Source organism: Oncorhynchus clarkii, chromosome 30, assembly GCF_045791955.1.
Source record: "Oncorhynchus clarkii lewisi isolate Uvic-CL-2024 chromosome 30, UVic_Ocla_1.0, whole genome shotgun sequence".
Classification (NCBI taxonomy): Eukaryota; Metazoa; Chordata; class Actinopteri; order Salmoniformes; family Salmonidae; genus Oncorhynchus; species Oncorhynchus clarkii.
Window position 1 is genome coordinate 9877094 of NC_092176.1, and position 12807 is coordinate 9889900.

Sequence of the window (12807 nt, forward strand, 5' to 3'; positions counted from 1 at the left end):
CGACAGCGCTGAAGAGGAGGAAGGCTCTGGCAGCGCTGGACAGGCGAGGCGCACTGTAGGCCTGATGCGTGGTGCTGGCACTGGTGGTACTGGGCCGAGGACACGCACAGGAAGCCTGGTGCGGGGAGCTGCTACCGGAGGGCTGGGGTGTGGAGGTGGTACTGGAAAAACCGGACCGTGCAGGCGCACTGGAGCTCTTGAGCACCGAGCCTGCCCAACCTTACCTGGTTGAATGCTCACGGTCGCCCTGCCAGTGCGGCGAGGTGGAATAGCCCGCACTGGGCTATGCAGGCGAACCGGAGACACCGACCGCAAGGCTGGTGCCATGTAAGCCGGCCCAAGGAGACGCACTGGGGACCAGCTGCGTAGAGCCGGCTTCATGGCATTAGGCTCGACGCTCAATCTAGCCCGGCCGACACGCGGAGCTGGAATATACCGCACCGGGCTATGCACCCGCACTGGAGACACCGTGCGCACCACTGCATAACACGGTGCCTGTCCGGTCTCTCTAGCCCCCCGGTAAGCACAGGGAGTTTGCGCAGGTCTCCTACCTGGCGTAGCCATACTCCCTGTTAGCCCCCCCCAAGAAATTTTTGGGGCTGCCTCTCGGGCTTCCTTGCCAGCCATGTTCCCTCATATCGCCGGCTCCTCTCTCCGGCTGCCTCTGCTCTCCTAAGTGCCTCCACCTGTTCCCATGGGAGGCGATCTCTTCCAGCCAGTATCTCCTCCCAAGTGTAACAGCCCTTGCCATCCAAAACGTCCTCCCATGTCCATTCCTCTTTACGCTGCTGTTGCTGCCTGTTGACACGCTGCTTGGTCCGTTGGTGGTGGGTGATTCTGTAACGGTTTTCTGTATGAGAAGGAGAGTCGGACCAAAATGCAGCGTGTCGATTGCGATTCATGTTTAATGAAAAAACACACTAAACACAAACACTACAAAAACAATAAACGTAACGAAAACCTAAACAGCCTATCTGGTGAAAACACATAGACAGGAACAATCACCCACAAACACACAGTGAAACCCAGGCTACCTAAATATGGTTCCCAATCAGAGACAATGACGAACACCTGCCTCTGATTGAGAACCATATCAGGCCGAACATAGAACTAGACAAACTAGACATGTAACATAGAATGCCCACTCAGATCACACCCTGACCAACCACAACATAGAAATATACAAAGTAAACTATGGTCAGGGTGTGACATAACTTGTTAATCCAGCCGCTGTGTCAGATTTCAAAAAGGCTTTACGGCGAAAGCAAATTATGGTCCTTTTGTTCGATAATGTCCTTCTTTATGTCCCAAACATGTCCATTTATTTGGCACATTTGATTCAGAAATACACCGGTTTCAACTCGCCCAACATGCCTACAAAGTATTTAATAAGTTACCTGTAAACTTGGTCCAAACATTTCAAACAGCATTCCTAATCCAACCTCAGGTACCTTAAAACGTAAACAATCGATCAAATTTAATACGGAATAAACTGTTTCTAATACCGGATAAAAACAACGTGAAGCACGCTCCAGTTCACGTGCACCAAAACAGTCGAGTCCACCTGGAGTGACACTTACAATGAACAGCCCTACTTCTTCATTTCTCAAAAGAAAAACATTGAACAATTTCTAAAGACTGTTGATATCTAGTGGAAGCCATAGGAACTGCAACCAGGTTCCTAATAATAAGGGTGTCCCATGGAAACCAATTGGAAAATCCTATGACCTCAAAAAAAAAATCCCCTGGATGGTTTGTCCTCGGTGTTTCGCCTGCCATATCAGTTCTGTTATACTCACAGACATTATTTTAACAGTTTCAGAAACTTTTGAGTATTTTCTATCCAAATCGACCAATTATTTGTATATCCTAGCTTGTGGGCCTGAGTAACAGGGAGTTTACTTTGGGCACACTTTTCATCCGGAGGTGAAAATACTACCCCCTACCCAAGAGAGGATATCCCTTTGAGCATGATGAAGTTATTAATTACACGCAGGATGGGGTATCAATATACCCAGTCACTACAAACATACATGCGTCCTTCCCACCTCATTTGCCAGACATGAATGAAACTGCTCAGGGATTTCACCATGAGGCCAATGGTGTTACATCAAACAGTTGCAGAGTCTAATGCTGTGATAGGAGCAAATTGAGGATGGATCAACAACATTGTAGTTACTCCACAATATTAACCTAAATGACAGAGTGAAAAGAAGGAAGCCTGTACAGAATAAAAATGTTCCAAAACATGCATCTTGTTTGCAATAAGAAACTAAAGTAAAACGTGAAGAAATGTGGCAAAGAAATTAGCTTTGCATCCTGAATACAAAGATTTATGTTTGGGGCAAACCCAACACAACACATCACATAACACTCTTCATATTTTCAAGCATGGTGGTGGCTGCATCATGTTATGGGTATGCTTGTCATCAGCAAGGAATAGGGCATTTATTAGGATAAAAATAAATGGAATAGGTCTAAACACAGGTAAAATCCTAAAGGAAACCTTCAGTCTGCTTTCTAACAGTCACTTGGAGATAAATTCCCCTTTCAGCAGGACAATAACATAAAACACAAGGCCAAATATACACTGGAGTTGCTTACCAAGATGACATTGAGTGTTCCCGAGTGGCCTTGTTACAATTTTGACTTACATCGGCTTGAAAATCAATGATCAACAACCAACTTGACAGAGCTTGAAGAATTAAAAAAAAATGTTTTTAATTGATTGGACAATCAAGGTGTGCAAAGCTCTTAGAGAACATCCCAAAAAACTCACTGCTGTAATCACTGCCAAAGATGATTCTAACATCTATTAACTCAGGGGTGTGAATACTTATGTAAAGGAGATATTTCTGTATTTAATTCTCAATAAATTAGCAAAAATGTCTAAAAACATATATTAAATAAATTAAATCCATTTTGAATTCAGGCTGTAACACAACAAATGTGGAATAAGTCAAGGTGTATGAATAATTTCTGAAGGCACTGTATGTTGTAACAGGGCTGTAAAATAAAGTGGTGTCTGTTTCCAGGTAGATCCCCCGAAGATTACAGCAAATCTGTCTGTGATCTTACCCTTTTTTTACATGATACCATCTTCACTCTTACAGCGTAGGTACGGTGTAAGAAGGCCATAAAATTAAGCTGTTCATATTACCATGTACATACCAAATACATTCAAGTTAACTACAGTGCAATTTAAAAATGTGAACATTTCACGATGAAGACAAGCACACATCTCAGCGTGAAGCTTATTTATTGAGAATCAACCAGAGGTAAGTAGAAGCACATTGTATTAGAACAGAGGTTTGGAAAGTGTGAGGTGCGCCTCCCCAGGGGGGCGCCAGAGAGTTTCAGGGGAGGCGTGAAAGGAAAGCCAAGTCTAACCGTCTTCGGGTCTCTAATAATGAACAAATATTAGGCCTGTTTCTTGCTACAATGGCAGGGAAACACATATTTTAATGGCTACATTTAAAAAGAAGGGTATGCCAGCTTTCTAGTGATACTACGTTTATTTCTCAACTCCTTTAATTGCGGATTTGTTGATGTTCTCTGAAGGGAGGCTCACTAGAATGACTAGGCCTACATTCCAATCATGAGCTAACATAGAAGATTGCTAGCCAAAGCAGATGAGAAGGAAGATAACAGTCTATTTAACATAACAGAAGAAATGCTGCAAATTTACTAAACGAGTATACACAAACTATACATAAATAAAACATTTCCACAAGCATATTATCTCCTAACAAGACAGTATCTAAACACTCAAAAGAGCTAGATACAATCTGTAGAAAAACAAGATAAGTTTGAAAATTAAGCTAGCTAGCATACTAATACACAATGCAATAACAATAGCAATTTGTTAGCTTAAATTAACTAGCGTGCCAGAAGAGTGTCGGAGCTAGAATAAACATATAAAAACATAATTCCGATATAAATCACTGCATGTACTTAACTCTCCAGTTTTCGAATTTGGTTTTCAAAGTAAAAGTCTGCAGTAAAACGCTATATATTTGATACCAAATCAACATATTGCATATAGTGCACAATCTTGCATTAGTATGCACAATTATACTTACATTGTGAGAAAATATCAACAAAAATGTGTATATGTTTTTAAAATGTTTCTACTGTGATGTTTCTACTGTGACAAATTTTCTAAATTATGTTACCCGGAATTGACTCGTTAGTGTTGCTATGAATACACTAAGCTAGCTACTTTTCAATGTCACCAGAGACGTGGACAAAAAAAGCATATTTTTAGGGCGGAGACATCATTATATCCAAATCTCTTATGTCACCAATCATGTACAAACTCACCACAATCCATAGCCATCCTTCTTTTTATAAAAGGTGGCATCATCTGTTGATTATCATACCGGAATTAAAAGATTGCTATTTATGAACGTATTAGCCTTCCATTCAAATGAATGTTGTTTAGCCAGCAGTTTGGTTTCTACATAGATATAAATGCAGTTCACTTTTGTTGTGGTGCTAACTTGTATGGTTATATGATTGTACATTAATACAAATGTGTTTCTACTGACCTCTTGTTGATTTTCATTAATTAAACTTGAAATGTCCCCACTTTCATTTTGCACGGCAGTAAACTTGAAGGTATTTGGTATTTACATGGTAATATGAACAGCTTCATTTTACAGCACTCTTATCCCGTACCAACCATGTAAGTGTGAAGCTAGTATCACGTAACAACAGGGTAATATCACAGACAGATTTGCTGTGGTCCTTGTTGGATCTACCTGGAATCTACCTGGAAACAGACCCCACTTAATTTTATAGCCATTACCACATACATACCTAGTAACTCCATGTGGTACGTTATGGGCTCCCGAGTGGCGCAGCGATCTAAGGCACTGCATCTCAGTGCTAGAGGTGTCACTACCACCCCTGGTTCGATTCCAGGCTGTATCACAACCGGCTGTGATTGGGAGTCCCATAGGGCGGCGCACAATTGGCCCAGCCTAGTCCGGGTTTAGGCTTTGCCCGGGTAGGCTGTTATTCTAAATAATAATTTGTTCTTAACTGACTTGCCTAGTTAAATAAAGGTTAAAAAAATCTACACAATAATTTGACTAAATCCTAAAGAGTGTTAGTTGACCTGCAAGTATCTGGAATTTACATGTTATTAGCAACGGTTTAATTTTACAGCCCTCTTACCCTTTAAGTGTGAAGGTGGTACCATGAAACAACACTTTTCACTTTTCATAAAATAATTATGTTAATTAAACTCTATTATTGCTCACAGAGTGAGTCCATACAACTTATTATGTGTCTTGTTAAGTACATTTTTACTCCTGAACTTATTTAGGCTTGCCATCACAAAGAGGTTGAATAATAATTGACTCAAGATATTTCCGATTTTAATTAATTTGTACAAATTTCCAAAAATATTACTCCACTTTGACAATATGTGTATAGGTCAGTTATTACATTTTAAATTCAGGGTGTAACATAACAAAATGTGGAAAAAGTCAAGAGGTGCAAATACTTTCTGAAGGCACTGTACATACCTAGTAACTATAGGAAAATTACTTGGTACATTATGTCTACACAATAATTTGACTAAATCATTAAGAGCATTAATGACCTGCAAGTATCTGGTGTTTGCATGGTATTAGCAATGGCTTCATTTTAAAGCCTTCTTACCTTGTATCTACCCTGTAAGTGAAACAACAGGGTAGATCACATACATATTTACTGTTGTCTTCATGAGATGGAGTCATCCAACGTGGTGGTATTTCACAAGTAACTACATTGTATCTACTTGGAAACAGACACAAGTTCATTTTACCGCCCTTTTAATACAAACATTTATGGTAACTGAAGGCAAAGTCCTTAGAACCAAAGTGACTTGAAGGTATTCATGTGGTAAGTGCAAGGTAATAAATAAATATAACATTACATACAGTGGGGAGAACAAGTATTTGATAAACTGCCAATTTTGCAGGTTTTCCTACTTACAAAGTATGTAGATGTCTGTAATTTTTATCATAGGTACACTTCAACTGTGAGAGACGGAATCTAAAACAAAAATCCAGAAAATCACATTTTTAAGTAATTCATTTGCATTTTATTGCATGACATAAGTATTTGATCACCTACCAACCAGTAAGAATTCCGGCTCTCACAGACCTGTTAGTTTTTCTTTAAGAATCCCTCCTGTTCTCCACTCATTACCTGTCTTAACTGCACCTGTTTGAACTCGTTACCTGTATAAAAGACACCTGTCCACACACTCAATCAAACAGACTCCAACCTCTCCACAATGGCCAAGACCAGAGAGCTGTGTAAGGACATCAGGGATAAATTTGTAGACCTGCACAAGGCTGTAATGGGCTACAGGACAATAGGCAAGCAGCTTGGTGAGAAGGTAACAACTGTTGGTGCAATTATTAGAAAATGGAAGAAGTTCAAGATGACGGTCAATCGCCCTCAGTCTGGGGCTCCATGTAAGATCTCACCTCGTGGGGCATCAATGATCATGAGGAAGGTGAGGGATCAGCCCAGAACTACACGGCAGGACCTGGTCAATGACCTGAAGAGAGCTGGGACCACAGTCTCAAAGAAAACCATTAGTAACACACTACGCCGTCATGGATTAAAATCCTGCAGCGCACGCAAGGTCCCCCTGCTCAAGCCAGCGCATGTCCAGGCCCTGAAGTTTGCCAATGACCATCTGGATGATCCAGAGGAGGAATGGGAGAAGGTCATGTGGTCTGATGAGACAAAAATAGAGCTTTTTAGTCTAAACTCCACTCGCCGTGTTTGGAGGAAGAAGAAGGATGAGTACAACCCAAAGAACACCATCCCAACCGTGAAGCATGGAGGTGGAAACATCATTCTTTGGGGATGCTTTTACCAAATATTAAGTTCTGCTTTTCTGATGTATCAAATACTTATGTCATGCAATAAAATGCAAATGAATTACTTAAAAATCATACAATGTGATTTTCTGGATTTTTGTTTTAGATTCCGTCTCTCACAGTTGAAGTGTACCTCTGATAAAAATTACAGACCTCTACTGTAAGTAGGAAGTAGAAAAAGTAAGTAGGAAAACCTGCAAATCGGCAGTGTATCAAATACTTGTTCTCCCCACTGTATATGTTGTTACTACAGTAGGTATGTGTATAATAAGTACCTAGTACTAACTTATAAGGTCCTCAATACTAAACTTTGATACTAAAGGGGACTACTACAGTGCATTCGGAAAGTATTCAGACCTCTTGACTTTTCCATATTTTTTTACATTACAGTGTTATTCTAAAATGGATCAATTGTTGTTTTAATTCCTCATCAATCTACACACATACCCCATAATGACAAAGCAAAAACAGGTTTTTAATTTTTTTTAGCAAATGTATTACGAATAAAAAAACAGACATATCACATTTATATAAATATTTAGACCCTTTACTCAGCACCTTTGGTACTGATTACAGCCTCGAGTCTTCTTGGGCATGATGCTACAAGCTTGGCACACCTGTATTTGGGGAGTTTCTCCCATTCTTCTCTGCAGATCCTCTCAAGCTCTGTTAGGTTGGATGGGGAGCGTCGCTGCACAGCTATTTTCTGGTCTCCCCAGAGACTCTGGCTCCGGCTGGGCCACTCAAGGACATTCAGAGACTTGTCCCGAAGCCACTCCTGCGTTACGTTGTCTTGGCTGTGCTTAGGGTTGTTGTCCTGTTGGAAGGTGAACCTTTGCCCCAATCTGAGGTTCTGAGCGCTCTGAAGCAGGTTTTCATCAAGGATCTCTCTGTACTTTTCTCCGTTCATCTTTGCCTCGATCCTGACTAGTCTTCCAGTCCCTGCCGCTGAAAAACATAACAACAACCATCGTAAGGATTTGCTCTGACATGCACTGTCAACTGTGGGACCTTATATAGGCAGGTGTGTACCTTTCCAAATTATCTCCAATCAATTGAATTTAACACAGGTGGACTCCAATCAAGTTGTGGATACAACTCAAGGATGATCAATGGAAACAGGATTCACCTGAGCTCAATTTCGAGTCTCATAGCAAAGGGTCTGAATATGTACAGTTGAAGTCGGAAGTTTACATACACCTTAGCCAAATACATTTAAACTCAGTTTTTCACAATTCCTGACATTTAATCCTAGTAAGAATTCCCTGTCTTAGGTCAGTTAGGATCACCACTTTATTTTAAGAATGTGAAATGTCAGAATAATAGTAGAGATAATTATTTATTTCAGCTTTTATTTCTTTCATCACATTCCCAGTGGGTCAGAAGTTTACATACACTCAATTAGTATTTGGTAGCATTGCCTTTAAATTGTTTAACTTGGGTCAAACGTTTCGGGTAGCCTTCCACAAGCTTCCCAAAATAAGTTGGGTGAATTTTGGCCCATTCCTCCTGACAGAGCTGGTGTAACTGAGTTTAGATATCAGTTGAATGAGATATAGAAGTAATATGGAAATACCTGAATAAATATTGGAATAAATGTCAGAATATCCTAAGCAAGCAGACAGACATTAAACACCAAGGCCTTTTCACAGTTCTCAACTCTCAGTACTTTCATGCCATGGTACTTCATCCATCTCTCCAAGGCCTTAGCCAGTGTGAATTATATTACATGATCACACTCTCTCTAAATGTATGTTTGTCTCCCTCGATGGGCAAAGGCTGAGCATCACATCCAAAAACCCATGAATCCATGTCTCTGCTCTCGTCTTGTGTGGCCTGAGGCAGGATGACATGCCGATCCGGAGGAGTCGCCAGAAGACTACACGTAAGCGGGAGGAGGAGGTGGACATTGACCTGGACGACCCTGAGATCAACCATTTCCCCTTCCCCTTCCACGAGCTGATGGTGTGGGCCGTGCTGATGAAGAGACAGAAGATGGCGCTGTTCTTCTGGCAGCATGGGGAGGAGGCCATGGCCAAAGCCCTGGTGGCCTGTAAGCTGTGCAAGGCCATGGCCCACGAGGCCTCCGAGAACGACATGGTGGACGACATCTCACAGGAGCTGAACCACAACTCCAGGTACTATAGACCACAAGACACATACACATAGAGCTGAAAAGAAACACACACATGTAATCAGCCAAGCAATCACACATAATTGTTTGTAGAGTTTTCCACACATAGACACATCTGCATACCCACAACTGAACATACCCACATGCACAAGCACACACGCTCTCTCGCACACACACACACACACACACACACACACACACACACACACACACACACACACACACACACACACACACAGATGTCATAGAAATTCTTACAAAGGGACACTCAAAGTCATTCATAAATTAATCATTGTTTATTTGTCAGGACGCTGTAGAGGTTCCAACCAACTCAATGCACCATAGTGCACATGTCAATCAGGAGCTCTGCCTGGGCAGTCCCAGCAGATGTTTTTACACAAACAAGTTATATTTGCATGATGTAGCATAATTACCTAATCATTACCATTTTGTTTCATTCATATGACCGACCAATACTGGTTCATAACATGTGACAGACCAATACCTCACAAGCTTCTTATCTCTAAGCTGAGACATTGAAACTGATGAATCCTTCATTCGTTGGTCAAAACACTGCCTTTAAATTGTTTACCTTGGGTCAAACATTTCAGGCAGCCTTCCACAAGCTTCCCACAATAAGTTGGGTGAGTTTTGACTAATTCTTCCAGACAGAGCTGGTGTTACTGAGTCAGATTTGTAGGCCTCCTTGCTCACACACACTTTTTCAGTTTTGCCAACAAATGTTCTGTAGGATTGAGGTCAGGGCTTTGTGATGGCCACTCCAATAGCTTGAATTGTTGTCCTTAAGCCATTTTGCCACAACTTTGGAAGTATGCTTGGGGTCATTGTCCATTTGGAAGACCCATTTGCAACTAAGCTGTAACTTCCTGATTGATGTCTTGAGATTTTGCTTCAATATATCCGCATAATTTTCATCCCTCATGATGCTATCTATTTTGTGAACTGCACCAGTCCCTCCTGCGGCAAAGCACCCCCACAACATGATGCTGCCACCCCCGTGCTTCACGGTTGGGATGGTGTTCTTCGGCTTGCAAGCCTCCCCTTTTTTCCTCCAAACATAATGATGGTCATTATGGCCAAACAGTTCAGACCAGAGGACATTTATCCCAAAATTGTGCAGTTGTAAACGGTAGTCTGGCTTTTTCATGGTGGTTTTGGAGCAATGGATTCTTCCTTGCTTGCTGATCAGGTTATGTCGATATAGGAGACGCATTCTGTTTTACTGTGGATATAGATACTTTTGTACCTGTTTCCTCCAGCATCTTCACAAGGTCCTTTGCTGTTGTTCTGGGGTTGATTTGCACTTTTCGCACCACAGTACGTTCATCTCTTGGAGACTCCTTCCTGAGCGGTATGATGGCTGCGTGGTCCCATGGTGTTTATACTTGCGTACTATTGTTTGTACAGATGAACATGGTCCCATCAGGCATTTGAAATTGCTCCCAAGGATTAACCAGACTTGTGGATGTCTACAATTTTTTTCAGAGGTCTTGGCTGATTTCTTTTGATTTTCCCATGATTTCAATCAAAGAGGCACTGAGTTTGAAGGTAGGCCTTGAAATACATCCACAAGTACACTTCCAATAGAATCAAAAGATGTCAATTAGCCTATCAGAAGCTTCTAAAGCCATGACATAATTTTCTGGAATTTTCCAAGCTGTTTAAAGGCACAGTCAACATAATGTATGTAAACTTCTGACCCACTGGAATTGTGATACAGTGAATGATAAGTGAAATATTCTATCTGTAATCAATTGTTGAAAAAATGACTTACCGACTTGCCAAAACTATAGTTTGTTAACAAAACATTTGTGGAGTGGTTTAAAAACAAGTTTTAATGACTCCAACCTAAGTGTATGTAAACTTCCGACTTCAACTGTATATCTCCCTCACTAACTTTAAGCATCAGCTGTCAGAGCATCTTACCGATCACTGTACCTGTACACAGCCAATCTGTAAATAGCACACCCGACTACCTCGTCCCCATATTATTACTTACCCCTTGCTCTTTCGCACCCCAATATCTCTACTTGCACATCATCATCTGCACATATATCACTCCAGTATTAATGCTAAATTGTAATTATTTTCACCTCTATGGCCTATTTATTGCCTACCTCCCTACTCGTCTACCTTTGCACACACTGTACATATATCTTTCTATTTTTCTTTTCTTTTGTGTTGTTGTACGTTTGTTTATTTGTAACTCTGTGTTGTTGTTTTTGTCGCACTGCTATGCTTTATCTTGGCCAGGTCGCAGTTGTAAATTAGAACTTGTTCTCAACTGGCCTACCTGGTTAAATAAAGGTGAAATAAACATAAAAAATATAAAAAAAATGAGGTGATCAGGCCTCACCAGGAAGTCAGAACAGAGGTCAGAGGTCAGTCAGCCCAATTAAGTGAGTGTTTGTTTTCCTGCACACACATATTTATTAAATGTGAATTATTTTGAGATTCATGTGTAATGCTTTGGAGGGATCAATATATATCAACTTGTTGACACTGTCTCAGTCCCCAGTAGATGGCATGCTCTGTCCATAATAAGTCTCTACCTAACACTTTAAACTTGAGTAGATGAATACGGAAAATCATTGGTTCTATTTAACAAGGTATGGGCTTGTTTCAAAATGCATTACCAGGCTGCAGGAAATCTTCTACTTTTCTCTTTATAGTTTTATTGGTTAGGGGAAAGTCAAGTCCCACACAACGCTTTAACCTTATCATACCTCAAATGGCCCATAAGGGGACCATTCTGAACATTCCTCAGAATACTTTTTTCACCACTCACGTACGTCTACGTGTGGGTGTGCAGGTTGTATATTATTATTATTTTTCTATTCTTACTTCATCAGATCGTCATAGTATTATACTCAATATTATGTCACTTTAACTCTAGTAACCCTTTATACATTTGTGTTACATCACAAATTCCAATGGCAGTGTTGGACAGACCCCTAGATAACGTTACAGATCCGCTCACACAGAACTGGAAAACTCAGCTCACAGAGAACTGGTTGTGGCATTCATTCACCTCTTTCACGTCTAAGCTAGTCCCCTGGCAGCTCTGGTTCACTCAATACTAAATAGCTTCATTTCCATCCTCTTATTATCAACATTTCAATCAGCTAATTATCCTAATGTCAAATTCCAATCTTATTAGTCATAATTTCAATAATTTCTTATCCAAATGCCAATCAGCTCTTGTTATCCAAATATCAATCGTTCAGCTTATTATCCCATATCATAGCACCATAGTCCCTATAGTTATAGCATCTATGGTCCCTACAGCATCTATAGTCCCTCAGCATCATAGTATCAATAGTTTATAATTGCATAAATACTATGGTCTCTATAGGCTCTATAGTCTTGCAGCTTCCCATAAATGTAAATAACACCCCGAAATCAAAAACACCTTGTGTTATCTTGTAGGCTAGTGGTACCCTGCTTCTACATATTTATGTTCATTTTTATTGGTTGTATATATATATTTATACAGGCTCATTTACATTGATTTACTGAAATCAGTTGCCGTCAATTGTTCGCAGATTATGTGTCTCCTCCTGGGAGGCTCGTAGCAAGGGTCTGGTCTGGTTGGGTCCTCGTCCTCTTTTGGTCAGATCGGAATGTCCCTCGCGCTTCATAAAATGTCACACCAGTTTTCCTCACAGACCCCCACTGGAAAGCTCCGCAGGCAGAATCCATAATCCAGTTTGTGACACAAAATTGCCATGGAAATTCTTACACAGGGACACTCAAAGTCAATCT

General features: G+C 40.8%; 1 protein-coding gene across 1 annotated transcript in view; it reads left to right on the forward strand.

Annotated features, from left to right (window-relative positions):
* LOC139389305 (transient receptor potential cation channel, subfamily M, member 3) overlaps window positions 1-12807 on the forward strand; it is a 286121-nt gene that overhangs the window by 236545 nt on the left and 36769 nt on the right. Inside the window, 1 exon segment of the mRNA XM_071135930.1 lies at window positions 8733-9025. Within this exon segment, the coding sequence (XP_070992031.1) occupies window positions 8733-9025 (293 nt within the window).